The 21,205-nt window shown below is 42.8% G+C and overlaps 4 protein-coding genes across 4 annotated transcripts; 1 reads left to right on the forward strand and 3 right to left on the reverse strand.

Annotated features, from left to right (window-relative positions):
* Positions 1–327: 327 nt before the first annotated feature.
* On the reverse strand, positions 328–2,518 carry LOC114352379 (uncharacterized). The gene is made up of 2 exons (XM_028303969.1): positions 2,310–2,518; positions 328–2,128 (listed from the first exon to the last, which is right to left on the reverse strand). Exons 1-2 carry the CDS (start codon positions 2,516–2,518, stop codon positions 328–330), a joined length of 2,010 nt encoding a protein of 669 aa, XP_028159770.1.
* Positions 2,519–2,907: 389 nt separating this feature from the next.
* Positions 2,908–5,656, forward strand: Cow (Proteoglycan Cow). The gene is made up of 8 exons (XM_028303949.1): positions 2,908–2,942; positions 3,381–3,638; positions 3,910–4,041; positions 4,122–4,488; positions 4,761–4,833; positions 4,913–5,011; positions 5,124–5,222; positions 5,325–5,656. The coding sequence occupies exons 1-8, from the start codon at positions 2,908–2,910 to the stop codon at positions 5,654–5,656; spliced, it is 1,395 nt and encodes a 464-aa protein (XP_028159750.1).
* Positions 5,657–8,475: 2,819 nt separating this feature from the next.
* On the reverse strand, positions 8,476–8,879 carry Uqcr11 (ubiquinol-cytochrome c reductase, complex III subunit XI). Its single transcript, XM_028303976.1, has one exon. The coding sequence runs from the start codon at positions 8,762–8,764 to the stop codon at positions 8,588–8,590; it is 177 nt and encodes a 58-aa protein (XP_028159777.1). The 5' UTR covers positions 8,765–8,879; the 3' UTR covers positions 8,476–8,587.
* Positions 8,880–10,394: 1,515 nt separating this feature from the next.
* On the reverse strand, positions 10,395–17,971 carry LOC114352366 (protein Fe65 homolog). The gene is made up of 6 exons (XM_028303950.1): positions 17,948–17,971; positions 15,686–15,953; positions 14,698–14,900; positions 13,031–13,207; positions 12,020–12,192; positions 10,395–11,028 (listed from the first exon to the last, which is right to left on the reverse strand). Exons 1-5 carry the CDS (start codon positions 17,969–17,971, stop codon positions 12,043–12,045), a joined length of 822 nt encoding a protein of 273 aa, XP_028159751.1. The 3' UTR covers positions 10,395–11,028; positions 12,020–12,042.
* Between the last annotated feature and the right edge of the window lie 3,234 nt (positions 17,972–21,205).

The raw sequence follows: 21,205 nt of genomic DNA on the forward strand, positions 1-21,205 counted from the left end.
TTTATCAATAATTGTTTGTTCTTTCTTCCCTACAAAGGGTTAACTCCAAGTTTCCACATTTATAGAAATAATTACTTGCTTCCATCGACCCCTGGTTGCCCCTGGTTTGAATGCCGACCTCCTATTTACCTTTTGCCAGGCTTTTATTGAAAAACTTTTTAGACACATTGCTTTTGCGTCTCTAAGGAGGTGTATTCACTTGGCCGTGTAATTAAAGATTTAAATTTCAGCGACTAAATGGATGGAGCGGAGTTAAGCTGTATTATTATGATGCAGTAAGAGAGTTTGCTGCAAGAGATAATAAGTTTAAAATCGTTTGGGTGACTTTCAATGCGACGAAACCAAGCTCAAAGCTTGATTGCATCTCAAGCACGCTAGAGATTCTGTCCTATCGTCGNTTTCGATTAGAGTTAATACTGGTCCACTGCTGAGGAAATGAGATGGTGTCAAGAAGTCCAGATCATCTGGATCTTCTGAAATTGCACATAATGGTCGTGTGTTTAAACAGCCTTCTAACTGTGTTAATAGAGTAGAAAATTCTTCGTAGGTAAGTTTTTGGTCTCCAAGTACTCTACGTAGATGGTATTTGAGGCTCTTGACGGCAGCCTCCCAGATACCTCCTGCACTTGGCCAGGATGGTGCATTAAAATGCCATTCTATTTGCATTTCTGCTAGACTTTGGTAAATGTTATCATCCATGGTTTGTTTTAAGTTGAAATATTCTTGTTGTATGGTATTGTTAGCTCCCACAAAATTCGTTCCATTATCACTATACATGTGTCTTGGGGCGCCTCGTCGTGCTGTCATCCTTCTTAGGGCGGCTATAAATGCTGATGAAGTAAGGTCAGATACCAGTTCCAGGTGTACTGCTTTGGTGGCTAAGCACACGAAAACTGCTATGTATCCCTTGCTGCATTTTATGCCTCGACCTTTGTTGCATTTCACTTCGACAAAGCCGGTAAAATCAACCCCTGTGTGGTAAAAAGGTCGTGTTTGGTTCGTCCGTGCACCTGGTAAGTCTCCCATTAATTGATCTTTGTTTTCAAATTTAGCTCGGCGGCAGGTAATGCATTGACGTAGACGTTTTTTCACGGCGTTATTACTCCCAATAATCCAGAATTTTCTTCTCAGCCACGCTAACGTGAGCCGAGGTCCTCCATGGTAAGTCATTTTATGCGTGTGGTCAATGATGATATCAGTTAGATGGTTATTGTTTGGTAATATAATTGGGTGTTTCATTTCCTCACTAATATTGGCATGGTTAATTCTCCCACCGACTCGCAACACACCTTCAGTATCCAAATATGGATTTAATGGTAATAAACGACTTTTCGGATTCAATTTGGTTTTGTTATTAATGTTGGTAATTTCTTCCAAAAATTCAGTTTGTTGTACATGTTTCACTAATAAATTATTCGCTTTCTGAAGCTCTCCAATGGTTAAATACGATGGTTTGTTTTGATCACGTGAAAATGCGCGTAATACCCACGCGAGAACACGACACACTCGTGAGTAATTGCTGTTATCGGTGATCAAGTTACCGATGACGTCATTTTCATATGGTTTGGTTATAACGTTGACTTGAAGCTGTTTTTTGGTTTCTTCTTGTGTTGTGTATTTTGGTTTCTTTTCTATAGATTTCTCATCAAATGTTGAAAGCCACTCAGGTCCACTCCACCAAATTGGATGTTCAATAAGTTGTGCGGCCTTAATGCCTCGGCTGGCACAATCTGCGGGGTTTTCATTGGATTTGACGTAATTCCATTGTTCTGCTGGTAATATTTCTGTGATTTTAGTTACTCGGTTGGCCACGAACGGTTTCCAACGGCTTGGGTCGCCATTAATCCACCCTAACACCGCCGTAGAATCCGACCATCCAAAGGTTTTAACGTTGAGTTCTGATAGACATGTTTGAACAGTTTTCATCAAGTTTGTCATTAATTGAGCAGCACATAACTCTAATCTTGGTAACGTCACATCTTTCTTTATAGGCACGAGGCGAGCCTTGGCGGCTACAAGGGTCACGGAGGAGGGAGTCTTGCAGAAAATCACAGCGGCGTACGCCTTGGTTGAAGCGTCACAAAAACCGTGTAACTCTATATTATCACTTTTGTGGCATTTTAACCATCTTGGTATTTGTGTTTGGTTGATAATGTGCGGTAGGTGTTGATGGTTTTTGAGTTTCACTGGTTTTCGGACCCGAAGGGGATTGGGACCGATTGGTTACTTCATCATAACTTTTGAGTAAATGGACTCTAACATCGTCATAAAATTTCTTGGTTTTGAAATAGGAATCATCCTCAAAATACATATCGTCTTCAGTTTCATCACAAATATTGACTAATTTTTCATGGTTTTGCGAAAATTCTCTCCAGAAAGCTTCTAACGACTGCAAACGACGTTTAATGCTATCAGAGGTTTTCCTTTCTTTCCCTTCTTTTTTGAAATTCATGTAAAGCTTGTTCATATTCTCCATAATCTCCTTTTGTGCGGCAATAAGATCGGCGATAGAAGACATTTTGGTAGTTGGTTGGTGCAGTGGTTGATTAGTATAAAAATGGAAAGATCTTACTTGGTGGTTCTGCTTACTGGTCGTTGATAGTAGTGGTGTTGGTGGCCGGGAATCCAAATATTGGTCACAGGTCACACAAAATGGTTACAATTGGTTTGCACTGATTGGTTCGTAGTCAAATGGTTCGATAAATGGTAAAGTACCCCAAAGGGCTGGTTACACAGAAAGATAGTCACTGACACGTCACGTACAAAGTTCACAACGCGGCAGGTCCCACCTTTCCGAAGGCTCGAAGGACCAAATTTGTCGGGTGTAAGTCCAACAAATTAATAAGTATGAAATAATATAACACGTCAAAATTGGTTAAACTTGGTATATTCGTAAAATGGTTAAAAATGGTTAAATGGTATGCTGAGTACACGCGGCGATGGTAACCGAACGTGAACTAACTTAAAGATATTAAAATAATGAAAAGGTTAAAATTGGGTCAGATTGGTAAATGCTGACCGCGCGCTTACGGGCGAGTTGAATGCACTGTACTTCGTACAAATGTGATTAATTTATTACTTTTACCGCGACTGTCGGTAATCTATATCTATATATATAAAAGAAAGTCGTGTTAGTTACTTCGCTTATAACTCAAGAACGGCTGAACCGATTTAGCTGAAAATTGTCAGGGAGGTAATTTAGAGCCAGGAGAAGGACATAGGATACTTTTTATCCCGTTCGAAATTAAAAAAAAGTCTGCTTATTTATTGCCATTAAGGCGGAACAAAGTTCGCCGGGACAGCTAGTTATTCATAATAACCGGTTTTTATTAATAATTTTCACAATAATAAATTTATCACATTAACCGTAACATCTACAGTCAGAATGATTCTGAAGTAAAATTCTTAAGGTTTCCTTTTTTCTTTTGGTACGCCATTTGTGAGGAATCGGATTCATCGAGGATCGAAGTCATTTATCTGGCATCACATCTGAAGTCTTTAGGATTTATATTAATAGGTTATGTCTATTTTTCAGATACGTTGTGCCAGTCACTGGTGTGTAAGCGTCGGGATATTTGTCTTCTGAAAGATACTTACACGGCATTCTGTGCCAATAAGAAGGAGATACTACGCAAAGGGTGAGTGTTGATATCTTACTAGGTGCAGGTGTGCCTATGTAAACTACAAAACCTGCTACTAAAACTTTCAGATAAATATGAATCTGAGTGCTTCACATTTTGGTTTGAGATGATAATCACGAGTTTAGATATCCGATTACTCTGTTTAGTTTTGACAATTCACAAAGTTTTAATTATCATAAGTTATTCATTCGCTGTTCGCAGAACTACTACTTAGTAGAGAGTAGAGATTAGATAGATAATTACTAAGAGTATGACGTGACCTTTCCAGCGACGTGATAGTGGCGCAGACGGTGAGCGCGTCGGAGGAGACGAGCGGCGGCTGGGCGCGCGTGGACGACGAGGACGTGTTCTACGACGCCGGCGCCGACGCGCCCGAGCCCGACGCCGACGCGCCCGACCGGTACGATGCGAGCGAGCCCGCGAGCGCACCGCCCGGGCCCGCTCCCTGCGAGACTGACGCGCACGTTTCTGTCGCCTCAGGTGCGTGGGCTGCCCGGTGCGCGCGCGCGCCGAGTTCCTGTGCGGCTCCGACAACCGCACGTACTCGTCGCTGTGCCGCCTCGACCTGCACAACTGCGTGAGCCGCGCCGCGCGCCCCGTGCGCCTCGCCTGCCGCGGCTTCTGCCCCTGCCGCGAGCCGGAGCGCGAGCGCGACTGGCGCAAGGGTGAGCGCGACCGCTCGCTCGGAGGGACGGAGCGCAGGCTGCCGGACGTCGCTGACGCCCGCTCGTTGTCCGCAGGGCCCGGCCGCGAGCCCCACCGCGGCACGCACGCGCCGCCGCGCGGCCTGCGACGCCAGCGCGGCCGCCAGCGCGCCTCCAGGCGCAACTTCGACGAGTATGAAGATGTCAGTATCTAGATTTTATGGAAGAAACTATTTACATAATTATAATATTTTTTGCACAAAACTGTTTTCAAAGTTACAAAAAGATTTACGCAAATGAACAATATTTTGTGTGTAGTGAACGTTAACTTATTAAATGACATTTATAAGGTTTTCATGTCCAGATAATCAACGACATAACTGATATTCACACTGCGGGGGGAAAGGAGAGAAAATGACACTGATTGATTTTGAGTTAAGATGATGTGTATTATAGTTGTACGATTTGTCAGCAGGAGTGGCGCCGCCGCAAACAGGATCCGGAGCACAACGAGGTGCTGCCCGAGCGGCCGGCGCAGCGCCGCCAGGGTGAGTTTGGGGCTGCGGTTCGGGCTCGGCGGGGCGCCTGTCGCGCTGACGAGGAACTAATGTGGCGCGTGTTACACAGGCTCGGAAGGCTGCGCGTTGGATAAGATGGCCAACAGACTGCTGGATTGGTTTTCGGTGCTGATGGAGGAGGCCGGTGCCACGGCGGGTCCGGAAGACGGTAACGTTGTTTATATTTCGTCGCTTAAAATGTAGAAATAGGTATAACTATACAATTAGAAAACCATAAAAAACGTATGAGCTTGTGAGCGATTAATGTTTTTTGTGAGTAGGGTTCCCGAACGACTGCAAACCCGAAGTGCGTTGGATGTTCGCGCACCTAGACACGGACGGCGACGGAGTTCTTTCGGCGACAAATCTCTATTCTCTGAGTGAGTATTTTTGGCAGCGCGTCACGCGCAAAATACGGAATCGCGACACTCGACAACGCTCGTCGAGTAAAAAATCACTCATCGGTCGGCGTTCATGTTCAGGGCACGACGAGCGCGAGCGCTGCCTGCGGCCGTTCCTGTCGTCGTGCGGCGGCGCGGACGGCGCGGACGCGGGCGGGGTGTCGCGCGCGGCGTGGTGCGGCTGCCTGCGGCGCGCGGCGCGGCCCTGCGCGGCCCTGGCTGCGGGCCCCGCGCGCGCCCGCCGCGCCCGCCCGCGCCCGCCGCGCCGCCCGAGGGCGCGCCCGCCGACGACGAGGACGCGCCAGGCAGCGGCGACGCCGAGCTGCGCTTCTAGGCCCCGAGCCGCCGCGAGCCGACCGCATTCGGCGGTGCCCGAACCCGAGCTCGCGAATGCGACGATCGTCGTCCTTTGAACCCGCGAGGGCGCGCAGTTCGTCCGAGAGCCGGCCGGCGTTGAATGCGGGGAGTAGATATACCTAATCGTTAGAGAATTTGATGGAAAACGATCATACGACACCTCGCGATCGTCGCCTATTAGGTGAACCCCGAGTGATTCACTCTTGTGTGGCCTAATTCTTAACCGTCAGCGAGACGTGCCCGTCCTTTTTGGCTTTTAAAATTATTTTGCAAGATTCTAGTTTGTCAATATCACAACGCTGTCGGTTTTTCTGAATAAATTTAATACTACTCGTGAGACTCGTCCCTGAATGAAGGATCTTGTATTCGTTTCCTTTGATTTGATAGGTAGTTTACACGTAACTTACCACTTTAATTTTACTTTACATTATTTATCGAGGTCGGTATAAACTAAGTACCTACTTACTCTTTGATTTCAATGTCTATCCGAGTATCGCGTTAAAACTTGTTTAAAGTAATTCAATTATGCAACGCGAAAGTTTAAAATTCGGCGTTTGGCTGTTTGCATTTGAATGTTATACAACATTCAAGAAAAAAAAATTTAGTAGTATTACTGATATTACTATTACCTGTGCCATTACTAAGAAGTAATACCTACGCAAACGACAAGACACCAACCACTGAATGGAAATTATACAATGTATCTAATGTACCTACTTAATAACTAAAAATTAATATAAGACGATTAAAAAGAAGTTAATCGCAGAGAAATAATGAACTTCACAACATACCTGGTTATTCACAGACGTATTTTAATTAATTGTTAGAGCCTCTAACTTACGTAACGTATTTATTTTATGTAATATTTAACCCTTTTCATTGCAACCACATTAAGTTTCTTTACTCATGTGTTACAAGTACTTACAATCTAGTTGCTGTGTATCTTTTCGATATTGTCGTTGCGGGGTCCACTATACGAGTAGCAATAAATGTAAGTAGGTATAACTAAGTTCCGTTCTCAAGCTGGCAGTCCTGTCTATCTTACTTGTTTCCCATTTATACTAGGGCATATTATTATCTACGTTAAAACTCACACGGGCGCCCGCACTTGCGTGAGTATTGAACAACATTTTTGAACATCTTGTACTACCATTTATTGTTGGAACTTCTGTAACATTGCGAAGTGAACAAATGAATAATATAATGTAGTATGAGAAGTAGGTCTTACATGCGTGTGACGACGGGTTTCCACAAGGCGGGAGGCGGGCTCCCGCGCAAGTTCTAGCGTAGGCCCTTGTGGAGGACGCGGCCATAGATGTCAAAAACTACATTACATAACTTTACAAAGCGGATATTGTTGTTGCTGTATGTACAGTGTAACCTAATTCAGTATAAGTAGTTATGTACTTAATACTTACTAGGTATTACGACAAAACTTAAGCTTATGAATGTTTGATATTACTAGTTTAGTAGAATGATAAGAAACCTACAAAATGCCTACTTGTATGTAGCATAGTACAGAGTAGTTTGGAATGCTCGGATGTGTCGCCTATTTGAATTGGTGTGTGTGAGAAAGACAGTTTTAATATTTTTGGAGTGCAAGCCACTCATTAGAATTTAAGTAGTTTGTTTTTAAAATTGTTTTTTTGTAGGTACTTACTACAAGTTCAACTAAAATATTTATTTTAAAATCAAATTATTTATCTTATTTCATAAAAATACATTTTGAATTTGAATGAGCCTATGGATTTTTAATAAAATTTGTAAACAGCAGTTTGTAATGAAGAGACGCTATGCTAACCATAGCATAGCCTCTTGAATAGAAGAAGCAAAACAAATCTGCTCTTTTTAATTATTAGCATAAAATGGCAAAATGAATTATTTTTAAAATGCTTGACTTGTTACTCTATTGATTGTATTAGTTAATATGATGAAATAGGAAATATTTTTTATCAGCAAATCTTACATTAATAGTAAATTAGGAAGTACCTACTTGTTTAGATAAACAAATTAATTATTTGCACTTTTTTAATCTCAGTCACAGTAGTTATGTACTGTAATAAAATATTATGATATATTTAAAACTTGTTTCCATTCCTTCTCCCTTTTATTATAAATCCTATTATAGTATCATCTTAATTAATTATACACATTTTGAAATTAAGTATGTAAACACAGAAGTTGTGTTGTGGCGACATCTATCGACGCCACCTTTACAAACTAGTGGCAATTAGAAAGTTGGACCTGGGGGAGTTTCTACGTGACTGGGCCACTTCAGGTAGGCAGTTTTGGGAGGGACTTACTTGGCTAACACTGCCCGTCGACGCTTACACTTGCAAGTCCTGGTTATTGAAGATTGTCCGGCCGGGCTTACATCCAATGTTGTGCACACGCCTCACAATTCACAACATCTTTCGTGAAAACAACAGGTTTTCACACGATTGTTGCAGTTGCCCGCTCGTGGCTTGTTTTTTTATTTTTTCATCTGGTAACCCTAACCTAACCTAGCATCCTTTTAACGTGGTCGATCATCAAAATCTGTGCATCAAATTCTTGACCGTTCATTGAAAATATTTCAAAATCTTGAAAAAGAAGTCACTGTCTACTTTTAGTATTTTACAAAGCACCTTTTCTTTAGTCCCAAATTCACAAAGCATCTACTTCGGGTACCAGACAACACCCATTGGTAGGTGTTTACTATTAGGTCCTTACCTATGAAATTAGCTAAGGATTTAACCAAGATCCATGTCCATGGATTTAACCAACCAACAAATCCAAATCTAGCACTTAAGACACCTGTCTAGCTAGATCTAATTCGTATAGTAAAAAGGAAAACTTACAATGAAAGTGAGGAAAGAAAATAAGTTGTCTAAAATGTGTTCAAATATTTATTACGTTGAAACTGATCACTATCATATTACTTACAGCTAATGTAGGTAAATTATAATTTACAGAGCTCATAAATTAAAAAGGCTAGGTAGTTTAGTTCACTTTTCTTCTTCGAGTCCTTTGAACTTGCCATTGTAGAAGGGGATGTTGGCCACGAACACTTTCCAGTCTGTAAAGTACAGGAGTGTGACGAACGCCGCTCCTCCAAACCCTCCAGCAGATGTCATGAATGAAGCAGCCATCTCCATATGCTTTTTACCAATGCCTCTCAACATTTTGAAGTGTAAAACTTACAGGAATTGCGATGTATGGGCAATATTTGCCTGTTACGTAAATCTGCAGCACCAAGTTCACTCACTTGCTAACAGAATCTGTCATTAATGTCAAAAAAGTGAAGTGAGGTTATACATTTTTTAAGCTGTATTTTAGGCTTTAGAATGACCTCACACAGCCAAATCTTCCGCGCGAGCCATTAAAAAAAGTGCGTAGAGGCCATAAGTAGAGGGGGCGTCTTTATCTTAACAAACGTTATCAAACCACAAACAAAATGACCTGCAGGTCCACTGGAAAAAATCGGAACTAATAACTCAATATTGAATCCAATGTGGCAAAAATCTATCAATTATTGAGTTATTAGTTCCAATTTATTTTCGCCACCACTGATGGGTCCTTATCAAATTATTATTGATTGCATAATTTGGATTGATCAGGATAGATCATACATTGATTGCTTGTTATTGGCAGCACTATTTGATCACATATTTGATGGCCAATGTACGTAAATCCAAGTCAGAATCCGGTGTATGTATTTAATTAAAAAAAAAATTGACGTTTAAGTTTATTAAAAAATCGTATTGTTTGCAACACAGATATGGATAGATGCAGCATGTGTCAAAAATTGTATGAAGCCGAGCGTGCCACTTTTTAAACGTCATTAGTGTCATTTTAGCGAATTTTAGTGATTGCCGCAACGTAAAAGTNGTGACTGTGTTAAAGAGTGCGTCTCAAACCTAGAAAAATTTGAAGTGTCAAAGACTTAGAAAAATCAGTGATCGAAATAACTTAGAAAAATTTGAAGTGTCAAAGACTTAGAAAAATTAGTGACCGAAATAACTTAGAAAAGATTTGGTGCGGTTTTATATGGAACTTCGACTTAGAATATTTCGGTCCGATTATGTATGGAACTTGAACTTGTAAAATTTCTCCGATATTTGTGAACTTAGAAAAATCGTGTCTCAGTGGATTATTGGACTTAGAATATTTACGCGCATCTGTGACTTGTGAATTGACACTTCATAACCTATCATCAACTTCATAACCATGGAAGCATTTCTACTGCAGCAAGGAGAAATCCGAGAACAAATTGGAAAGACTTTGGCGAATTTTAAGAAAACACCTAAAGATNTGGGTTAAAGGTAATCCAATATAATAAGAAACAAGAATGGTTAAATGACAGCCCTATAAGACACTGATAACTTTGTACGACAGACTTACTATTTTGTGAAAATTAGGTCTGTAACAATAAAGTAATTTTGAATATAATATCAGTAATCTGTTGAATTAATTATTGATTCTTATCAGTTTAATTTTGTTCTTACTATTAGTAATTTAAATGTAATTTAAATAATAATAGTAAGTGATAAAAATGTATAGAGATGACTCCGGATTTAAAGATTGAGGTACGTTTTAGTCTCTAGGATGCCACACAGATAGTGACGTCATAATACATTAAAACATTAGTATATTTTGTCAACAAGCGAGTTACAGTGTCTTAAATACAAAAGAACTAATAGATATGTTTAATGCAGTCGATTGAATTCTTTATATTAATGTTCGCGCAATGCGTGTTGCGTGCTTGCAAATACTTACTTTATAACTCAACGGATTTATACGTTGTTTTTGACATATCCACTTAATAATATGATAAACACAACAGTATTGTCAATTAATTAGATAGTCAACAAACGCCACGAGATTGCTATATGCCACATAATCATAAATGGACTAGTTCAAGGCGCCTATATTTTTGTGCGTCCATATACTAGCGGGTACAGGCGCATCCATCTTAGCGCCCTCTACAAATGGGTACGATTAACTAGTATTAGAAGACATCGTAATAAGTGTTAGCAAAGCTGGTACGAATATTCTCTTTTTGAAATCATTTCACATGACATTCGTGCCAGCTGTAATGAAACGACCTAAATATAAATATCTCCACCCGCTAGCGTCAGAACTTAGCACGTAAATGTCCGTTTTATTAAGGAGCTCTCACCAGCAGCAGCGCATGGAACAACACCTGGAACTTGGTAGAAAACTTAAACGGTACCGTTTCACGTTCAATTGTCACACTAAAAGTCAGTAGAGCATTCGAAATTGAATCTTGAAACGGTAGCGATTGGGTTGGTTTTCGTCAAGGCGCAGCCATGGCCTAGCTCAAGTTCACTCCCGGTTCTGGAAGGATTCGAAGAGGTTGTCGTATTCGTGTTGGTTGGCGGCGCCCGGGCCCGCGCTGCGAGGCGGCGAGGGCCCCGGGGAGGGGCTGAAAGGAAAAAAGAAGGTAAAATGAAGACTATGCTTCCAAGTGTTTACTGGATTTAGGATCATAGAGAACACGCAATAGGAGATCCTGTATGTTATAGTCTAGCCCGTGAGCACGTAGAATTTTGTCCAATAACCCCAAGCTACCCATCCATATCGCTCGCGCGTAATTATGTTGCTGTCGCGCTCGCACACTCACTGCGGGCGCGCGTCGCACAGTCGCGACAGCAATATAATTACGCGCGAGCGATAAGGATGGGAGCTTGAGGTCATTGACCAAAATTCAACGTGCTCACAGACCGGGCTTTAGTATGTATGAATATTTTGGTTAAGGGTGGATTCGACCAAACAAGAGTAAATATTAATCTTAGAATAAATTATCAGTTTTACATTTCCCATACTGAAGAGTTATACCAGAAGTTATTTTCGGATAAAAGTTTGATCGAATCGGGCCTAAAGGTAGGTAAAATTGGCATGCAAATGCTGAACTGGATTCTGTACCTGGATAAGTGTAACTTGCTGACCGCCGTTAGACAGCGAGTACTCTAAGAGCAGCCGTGTTCAGTACCATTTTTGTACACCTGGAGGGTGAATGTTGGCTTCCTGGCCAGTGACTATGGATGTTAAGTAGCGGTCGTAGACCAGTTTAACTGCTAGGTGAGTGCTGGCTCGCTCACGAGTCACTGACGTAGGTCGCTGCTGCTAAAGCCCGGTCTCTGAGCACGTAGAATTTTGTCCAATGACCCCAAGCTACCCATCCTTATCGCTTGCGCGTAATTATGTTTCTTTCGCGCTCGCACAGTCACTACGGCCGCCCGTCGCACACTTCGCGACTGTGCGACGGGCGGCCGCAGTGAGCAATAATATAATTACGCGCGAGCGATAAGGATGGGTAGCTTGGGGTCATTGGACAAAATTCTACGTGCTCGGCGACCAGACTATAGTACCGCTGTCAGCAACTGTCACCTAGATGTGTAGGCACCAGTACATACCTGCTGGGTGAGTGCTCGCTCGCTCACGAGGCGCGGCGGCCGGTGAGCGAGCCCACGAGCGACTTGAGCGCCTGCCCGAGCGAGGCGCGGCCGGGGTCGCTGCTGCTGCCGCTGCCGCCGCTGGCCAGCGATGCTGCGCCGCCGTGGGCGTCCAAGCACTTCTGGTAGCGGAGCTGGATGGTATAAAAGAGATTTTATCATTCTCAGTAGTCATTCATTTAGGCGGGTTTTAGAATCGCGCTGACCGCTCGCTGATCGTCGGCGCTGACAGATCATTATGTATGTAATTGAAGGGAACGTTCCTGAGTGACGCTGATCGTTAGGCGCCGATGCTTCATACATTTCGGCTGTCAGCGCTGACGGTCAGCGTGCGTCAGCGTGACTACTGATTTGATATGTTGTACCCAAGATCTACCTTGTCCCTGTAAATAGCACATGTTTGTGTAAGATGAATTCAGTACTTAATGTCCCGGTACTCAAGAGGAACATCTAGCGATACCAGCGTAAATGCGAATAGAAAATCGTGATGGAACGTGACATTCAAGATATTTCATTTTTTTTCTGTCTGTAAGATTTTGTAAGTAATTTTTCACCAATAGCCTTCAGTATTTATTCTGAACAGCTGAAGGAGTGTCGATATACCTAAAATGATTGAATATAAGTGTGCTGATAAATAGACTTAGGTGACGTTTCATCCAAGGATGAATAAAATTGTCTCCTTTTCATATTGTTAGGTGTCCAAGCCAAAGGGGAAAGGGGCAGGTAATGGAATTAGTAAGTCCTCCTATGTTCTTCTGATTAATTTCGTTGCGGGTCCAATGACAGTTTAACTTTCCCCCGGGACAAACTTGACCTTCATTGGTTGGGTTTTTGTGGCGGTCAAGCTGTAGATCCTGGCTACACAGGAGTTGCAGTGGTGGGAATGAGAGGTGGGAATAGTCCCGTAATGGAATTAGTAAGAAATGTACGTGATTTCCTAAAGTCAAAAAGGCAAGTAAGATTGCTAGATACCTTGCAAGCAGCCTCAATAGTCTTGCACAGCGCGCCGGAAGACGGCTCGGCGTGGAAGGCGTGCGCGACAAAGAGGTCCTGCGCGGTGTGCACGATGAACGCACAGCGCCGCACGTCGCGCCCGATGCCCAGGAACGACAAGTAGCGCACGCGGCACTCCACTAGTGGGCTGCTCTCCTGGGGACGTGATGGTGGGAAATGAGAAACAAAAATGATGTATAAAGAAAACTACTTTACGTTCACAGATGGACAAAGGCCTCAAGGCCATAAGATATCCAGAACGACCGGTCCTGCTCTGCCCATACTGTTTACATACTTTTACGTCCATACTGTCTTTAAAAGTATTTTGGGGCTAATAACAGTTGGAAAAGGTACAGGAAAATGTGGAGAGAACCTAATCACTAGGTCCATGCGTTGGACTGGTGAAATCTGTGAATCGAATCTGCAGCAGAATTAACAGCATATCTGACTGCGTCAGGTCTTCGAATAAAAGAGAATGCGGTGGAGCTGTGACCGCCTCTACCACTTACGTGGATACCTCGACGTGACCAATATTGTAAAGAACTACGAAGATTGGCAAGCGCAAAACGACACGAGGAAGAAGACAGCCGTAGTTAAGTACCTAATACCTAGGTCCTGCTGACTCTAGGCGTTGTAGATCTACGCAGAGGGCGAGTTCTGATGCCTACAGCATCCGCTTCTTCTAAATTTCTCCAGGTCCAGCAGTCAGTACCATGAGATCTCTAACCCTATTAAAGTGTCCAATTGTCGCTCACCCCCTCCTCAGTGATGGTAATCATAGACGGCGCCACGGCCACAGCCACAGGGCGCCAGGTGGACGGCGCACGCGCGGCGGCCAGGCGCTCGAGCGCGTCGTTTAGCACGTCCATGCCGGTCGCACGCGGCACCTCCGCGCTTCCCAGGTGCTATACACGTGTGAGAGTATCCTCGTGTCACTCACCCCCTCAGTAACGGTGATCACAGAAGACGCCCCAGCAACAGTGACGGGTTGTCAGGCGGACGGCGAGCGTGCAGCATCTAGGCACTTGAGCGCGTCCATGCTAAATAGAAGGAGCATCTGAAGCCTACAGGGTCTACTGAAATTCTCCAGGTCTAGGAGTCAGCACTGAACTATGAGAGTTCACTCAACCCCTCCTCAGTAATGGTGATCATAGACGGCGCCACGGCCATGGCTACAGGGCGCCAAGCTGACGGCGCTGCCAGGCGCTTGAACGCGTCGTTTAACACGTCCATGCCAAATGTAAAGAGCATCTGATGCCTATTGGGTCTACTCCTGAATTTCTCCAGGTCTAGGAGTCAGCACCGAACTATGAGAGTTCACTCACCACCTCCTCAGTGATGGTGATCATAGACGGCGTAACAGCTACAGGGCGCCAAGCTGACGGCGCACGCGCAGCTGCCAAGTACTTAGGCGCGTTGTTCAGCGACAGCGCACATCGCGATATTGGCGTCTAATATGAAATGACGCGCGCATGCGTTTTGTTGCCGCGTTTTATCGCCCAATGTGCGCTGTCGCTTAGCTCTGATGACTACGCGTCCGCTCCTTCTGAATTTCTCCAGTCAGCATCAACATACACATGTGTGGGAGTATTCTCGTGGAGTGCGAGTATTCTCTCTCACTCTCTCTCTCGTGGCGTGTCACTCACCCCCTCCTCAGTGATGGTGATCATAGAAGGCGCCACGGCCACAGCCACAGGGCGCCAAGCTGACGGCGCGCGCGCTGCGGCCAGACGCTCGAGCGCGTCATTTAGCACGTCCATGCCGGTCGCACGAGGCACCTCCGCGCTGCCTAAGTAACGCGCGCGCACTGTCTTGCGCGGTTCTTCCATCGGCGTGGGGAAGGACGCGCCTGGAAAAACAGGTAGGATTACAACTTCATCTATGGAAAACGAAAACAGTAATTAGTAGTGTAGTTCCGGCAGAGTAGAATAAGACTACCCCCACTCTTTCCGTGGATAAGGAGGTGGAAAGAATATGCGGACATCCGGCCTCCCCAACATCTGGCCAGCGTGCACAAATAGGTAATGTGAAGCCTGGGGCGTCTTACAATGTGTAAGACGGTGGGCCTTCATTTTCCAAGCTGGGCACTGGCAGGAGTTGGATACGATAAGACGAAGTCAGGGTAAGAGGCCTATGTTCTATGTCCAGCTGTCTTGTGATTTATTATTACCTGCCAAGCGCCTGGGGCGCCTCGCAGCAGGCAAATCCGTGGGCCTGGGTGGCGGCTGCAGCGATCCGCTTGCAGATAAGATAATTAGGATAAACTCTCCTTACCTGCTAAAGGCCTGGGGCGCCTCGCAGTAGGCAAATCCGTGGGCCTAGCCGGCGGCTGCAGTGATCGCTCGATCATGATCCGCTTGCATATGTCCCGGAGCGCGTTGGTGATGCTACGCGCGGGCTCAAATGGTTCCTATCTAGTGACAGTTAAGATCAACTCCCTCTTTACCTGCTAAGGGCCTGGGGCCGCCTCGCAACAGGCAAGTCAGTGGGCCTTCATCTTCCAAGCCGGTTCCTGGCAGGAGTTGGATGCAAGAGCCGTGACAGAGTAAAAAAACCTAATAAGACAAGCCTATGTTCTATGTCTGACGGACTGCTGCAAAATTTATGGAGGATGTGGATTTTAGACGATTTTACCTGCTAAAGGCCTGGGGCGCCTCGCAGCCGGCAAATCCGTGGGCCTAGGTGGAGGCTGCAGCGAACGCTCGATCATGATCCGCTTGCATATGTCCCGTAGCGCGTTGGCGATGCTACGCGCAGGCGCCTCGCAACGAAACACGTGACACATGTGCTTACGCGTCGCGCGGTCGCGGGCCACGTACGCGAAGTCCCTGCGGATAAGGGATCGAGTCAAGTCCTGGCTAAGGCTGGAAGCCAAGATCAGAAAGGACTGAATGGAGGAAGGCTGTGGATAGTGGATACCTTCCTTTTGAAACCAACCAGATTTCTGTCTAATTAATTCTTTTATAAGAATCAAAATGCGCCAAAAAGTTTCGTGTCATGATTAACGTTAAAAACAGTCCCTATGGAATGTGGACGAGAGGTTGGATCAAATCTTGGGCGAAAAAAACAGTCCCTATGGAATGCGTACGACAGAATGGATCAACTCTTGGGCGAAGGCTGGTCATTCAAACAATTCATTACGGATTTTTTTTCCAGAATGGAACACCTCTTGGCTTCAGTCCGAAAGTGGAAGGAACTGAACATGGAAAATGGGAAGAACTGAAACTTAAAGTTGGTTAACAAGAATTAACAATATGGGTTAAGAAGAAAGATAATTTAAGAAGGTTGGAAAATCAGGTAAATGATAATTTAACGATTTGACTAAATGATAAATCATTTTCTAATGATGAAACAAATTCAATGAGTTAAATGACTCGTGCTGGAATGCCGAAGAAAGGTAGTGTTAAGATGAATTTGACCTTTCATCATGTGATTCTATCAAAACTAATGGAATGTTCACTCACACAACAGAAAATTTGTAAAATGCCAAAGCGTGATTTACAGCAAAGCGGTATTTAAAATTTAAATTTAAAGCTTTTTTTGTAACGCAAAAAAATTTAGAGGTTTATGACGTTAATAAAAAATAAATTCGCAATGGCATTTTAATAATCTAAAATGATCAAATTATAGACAAATGCGTCGGTGTAAATGATCAAGCTGTTTTTATTTCACTCTAAAACTAAATTACTGTGAATGAGAAGCATTTTTAATTAGTTTTCTATTTTTTTCGCTGTGTCTATAATTTCTCCATACCTTTCACTGTTCCGAGATCGCACATAGAAGGGAAAGAAAAGCAATTCTTTAGTTGGTAGTATCTTTGTAACAACTTTGATGGATTAGTACATAAATTAAGTACCTATGGTTTGTGTCTTACTACTACGCAAAGAGAAAAACAAAGTTATAGGGAAAATTAATAATAAACCATTACCAACAATACATATAGGCCTTAGACTAACAACTAACCTTTTTGTAATTTAATCAAATAGAAGTTCAGTCTTATACATTTTTCTTGTAAAAGAAGTTGTTGATGAAGATGGAATAGGTGCTATTCTATCTTCATAAGATACGTGCCAAGTGTTGATGACGGCACACAATCATGCGTACATTGTTATTGTCTCCAGCATCGAAACCTCGTGAACGTCAGAATGGCGGGTGTATGGTCACAGAAATGAATAATATAAATATGAATTTTTAATACCTGAGGTGTACCTTTATGTACCTTTAGTTATTAATTTTGTACTTCCCTAATACGGGAACAATTTAAATTACAAAATGAGCCGCCAACCTGATATCAGNAACAGTGGTGGTTTTATTTGGAAGACAAGATACGCAGCGACATCTGGTGCCGAAACCTGGGAAGTGAGAACTTTGGACTTGGTAAAATCGTGAGTACAGTGAGTGAAGTGATCAACAGGTGACTGTGTTAAAGAGTGCTGAGACTTAGAAAAATTTGAAGTGTCAAAGACTTAAAAAAAATTAGTGATCGAAATAACTTAGAAAAATTTGAAGTGTCAAAGACTTAAAAAAAATTAGTGACCGATATTTTTTTATTATTTTTTTCCTTTATTCCATCATGCGATCAGTCAGAAGACTATGAACAGTTTTTTTTTATAACAGAAAAAGATTAATTTTATTATTGCTTTTTCTCGTTACTTTGTAAACGTTGAACTGACCTTNGAAAAATTTGAAGTGTCAAAGACTTAGAAAAATTAGTGACCGAAATAACTTAGAAAAAATTTGGTGCGGTTTTATATGGAACTTCGACTTAGAATATTTTCGGTCCGATTATGTATGGAACTTGAACTTGTAAAATTTCTCCGATATTTGTGAACTTAGAAAAATCGTGTCTCAGTGGATTATTGGACTTAGAATATTTACGCGCATCTGTGCCCGTACCTCACTTGTGAATTGACACTTCATAACCTATCGTCAACTTCATAACCATGGAAGCATTTCTACTGCAGCAAGGAGAAATCCGAGAACAAATTGGAAAGACTTTGGCGAATTTTAAGAAAACACCTAAAGATAGATTAACTTTACTATACATCGAGACAAAATTAGAGAATTTGGAAACATTATGGAAGAAGTTCAGCGATATTCATTACAAGATTATAGTGTCCGCGACGAAAGATCAACGAGATAAACTACCCTATTTTACTGAAGATGTGTATGTAAATGTTGAAGACATTTATACTGACTGCAAAATCAAAATGAAAATGGGATTAAAGAAGGGAAGTTGCTTCGATCCTTCAAGTTCAGCTCAAGACAGTCAAAAGGTACAGATGAATGTTGAAGTGAAACTGCCACAGATACAACTACCCTCCTTTTCGGGTCTTTATGAAGAATGGCAAAGCTTTCAAGATATGTTCACTTCACTTATCCATAACAACGCAAACTTGAGTGCAGTTCAGAAGCTACATTACCTGAAAACCAGTTTAAAGGGTGAACCTGAAAACATGTTGAGAAGTTTATCCACTACAGAGACAAATTACCAAGAAGCATGGGATAAGTTGACGCGTCGCTACAATAACAAACGATACAACTCAAATGAAATCCTGAAACGATTGTTTTCACAGAAGGTCATACCTAATGAGTCCGCTTCGTCAATAAAGCTACTTCTTGACACCACATCAGCTTGTTTGAAATCTTTGAAGAATTTGGGAGTTGATATTGAGTCATGGGATGTCATAATAAACTACTTGATAGTGTCAAAGTTGGATTATGAGACACGAAAATTGTGGGAGACTGAGATTAGTCATTCGACCTCTGATGACTTCCCAAAGTGGAACCAACTTGTGCAATTTCTAGAAACAAGATTCAGAACCTTGGAGATGATAAGCGGAACCAAACAAAATGTGAAACCTGTAAACAACAATGCCAATTCCAATATCAAACAAGTCGCTAATCAGAAGATGTTTCACTCAACTGTACAAGATAATAAGAGAGAGAATAATAGAGTCTGCGTGTTTTGTTCAAATCAACACTTACTGTATCAGTGTAAGCAATTTGGTAGCAAGTCTCCTGAAGAGAGATTTGAGTTTGTACAATCAAAGAGACTTTGCTTCAATTGCTTGTCATCTACCCACAACGTGAAGAGCTGCCACCAGTCTACAAGCTGTCGTCGGTGCGGTAGAAGACATCACACCCTGCTGCATTTCGAGAGGAGCGAGCATCAGCTGCCTACGGCGGCCCCAGCTACGAGTATCGAGCAACCTTCGAGTCCGGTTGACGTTCAGCACAGTACAAATTATGAGAAAAAGGTTGTAGCTCATTTTGCTAAGGAGGAGCACCAAGGTAAGGTGTTACTGGCCACGGCATTAGTCAAGGTCAAATCAACAAATGGCTATTTTCAAACTGTGCGAATATTAGTTGATCAGGGCTCTGAAGCTTCTTTTGTAACTGAGAGTACTGTACAATCCTTAGGTCTTAAACGTATTCCAGTCAACGGCTTAGTGACAGGCGTAGGAGATGGTAAACTTAGAACTAAGAATATTGTACAATTTGAGTTAGAGTCACTACATAATCCTGAATTTTCTATTTCAGTAAACGCATTCGTTTTATCTTCATTGACTTCATTTCTTCCATCGAGTAACACTTCCATTTTTGACTGGCCTGATCTTGAAAATTTACCTTTGGCAGATCCTAACTACGGTTCACCTGGTAAGATACAGATTATTTTAGGAGTAGAGGCATTTAGTCAAATAATACTCAGCGGCCTTTTGAAACATCCGTCGCCAGGGGGTCCAGTCGCCCAAAACACTCAGCTGGGCTGGATTTTATCGGGTAAGGTTGGTCACTCAGAGGAACCAAATCACAACATAATAAACTTACATTTGCAAGTGAAAGGAGACGAGCTTTTGAAGCAGTTTTGGGAAATTGAAAGAGAACCAGATCTAATAAAGAAGAAACTAACCAAAGAAGAGCAAAGATGTGAAGAAATTTTCGAGAGCACAACCACAAGGAACAATGAAGGTAGATACATAGTACGATTGCCGTTTAGAGAGTCAGATCCAAGCTGTGTGTATGGAAAATCAAAGGATATTGCGTTAAAGAGATTTAAACTGTTAGAGAAGAAACTCAAGAAGGATTCAGTATTACAGTTGGAGTACGCTAAGGTGTTGACAGACTACCTTAAACAGAAACACATGGAGCAAATCATGGATCCGATGGAGGTAGAATATCCTTACGCCGTCTATCTTCCTCACCACGCCGTAGTGAGAGAAAATAAAGAGACAACGAAGGTCAGAGTTGTATATGACGCGTCCTGTAAGGGTGTAAACCACGTATCTTTGAACGATTCTCTAATGGTGGGACCAAGGCTTCAGCAAGACTTGCGTCACATTCTGATGCGGTGGAGAACGCATCAAATTTGTATCGTTGCCGACATAGTCCAAATGTATCGACAGGTCTTGGTGAATGAGGATGATACGGACTTTCAAAGAATTCTTTGGCGTCCAGATCCGGAGGAACCCATTGCTCATTATCGATTGTTGACACTTACCTTCGGAACGGCTTGTGCACCATACTTGGCAGTGAAGTCCCTTCAGCAACTGGCAAAGGACGAACAGTTGAAATATCCTGTAGCTGCGAAAATAACAAAAGAAGATTTCTACATGGACGACTTGTTAACTGGTTGCGCAACAGAAGACGAAGCCATAAAGATTTACACAGAGATAAATAAACTCATGAGAGAGGGGGGTTTCGAGCTACAAAAGTGGTGTACTAATAGTCAGACCTTGATACGCTATATTGAGAAAGACAAACAGAGTTCAAACGAGTCATTTACGTTTAAAATCAATGACACGATAAAGGTTTTAGGTATTTCCTGGAATAAAAACGACGACAACTTCGAGTATACATATCACTTGCCAGATATGGATGAGCCAATAACCAAACGCAAGGTGTTATCAAATATTGCAAGACTCTATGATCCTATGGGTTGGATCGCACCTGTTTTGATTACTGCCAAGATCTACATGCAGAAATTATGGAAGTCCGGCTTGGATTGGGATGATCATCTGTCAGCAGAGTTGCTGAATGAGTGGCTGAGATTTAGAGACGACCTAAATAGAGTGGAACATATCACCATACCTCGTTGGCTGAAGTTTGGAGGAGAAGATTCTGTTGAGCTGCATGTATTTGTTGACGCTTCTC

Source organism: Ostrinia furnacalis, unplaced genomic scaffold (assembly GCF_004193835.3).
Source record: "Ostrinia furnacalis isolate ACB-3 unplaced genomic scaffold, ASM419383v2 OfSCF1345, whole genome shotgun sequence".
Lineage (NCBI taxonomy): Eukaryota > Metazoa > Arthropoda > Insecta > Lepidoptera > Crambidae > Ostrinia > Ostrinia furnacalis.

Coding starts and splice junctions, on each gene's coding strand:
- Cow (XM_028303949.1), top strand. CDS start 2,908: ATGGTTAAATGGTATGCTGAGTACACGCGGCGATG. Junction 4,042..4,121: donor GACGCCGACGCGCCCGACCG/GTACGATGCGAG, acceptor CTGTCGCCTCAG/GTGCGTGGGCTGCCCGGTGC. Junction 4,834..4,912: donor GCCGGCGCAGCGCCGCCAGG/GTGAGTTTGGGG, acceptor CGTGTTACACAG/GCTCGGAAGGCTGCGCGTTG.
- Uqcr11 (XM_028303976.1), bottom strand. CDS start 8,764: ATGTTGAGAGGCATTGGTAAAAAGCATATGGAGATGGCTGCTTCATTC.
- LOC114352366 (XM_028303950.1), bottom strand. CDS start 17,971: ATGAAGTGTCAATTCACAAGTGAG. Junction 14,901..15,685: donor GCGCCCCAGGCCTTTAGCAG/GTAAAATCGTCT, acceptor CTGTTTTTCCAG/GCGCGTCCTTCCCCACGCCG. Junction 12,193..13,030: donor CTATTGAGGCTGCTTGCAAG/GTATCTAGCAAT, acceptor TATACCATCCAG/CTCCGCTACCAGAAGTGCTT.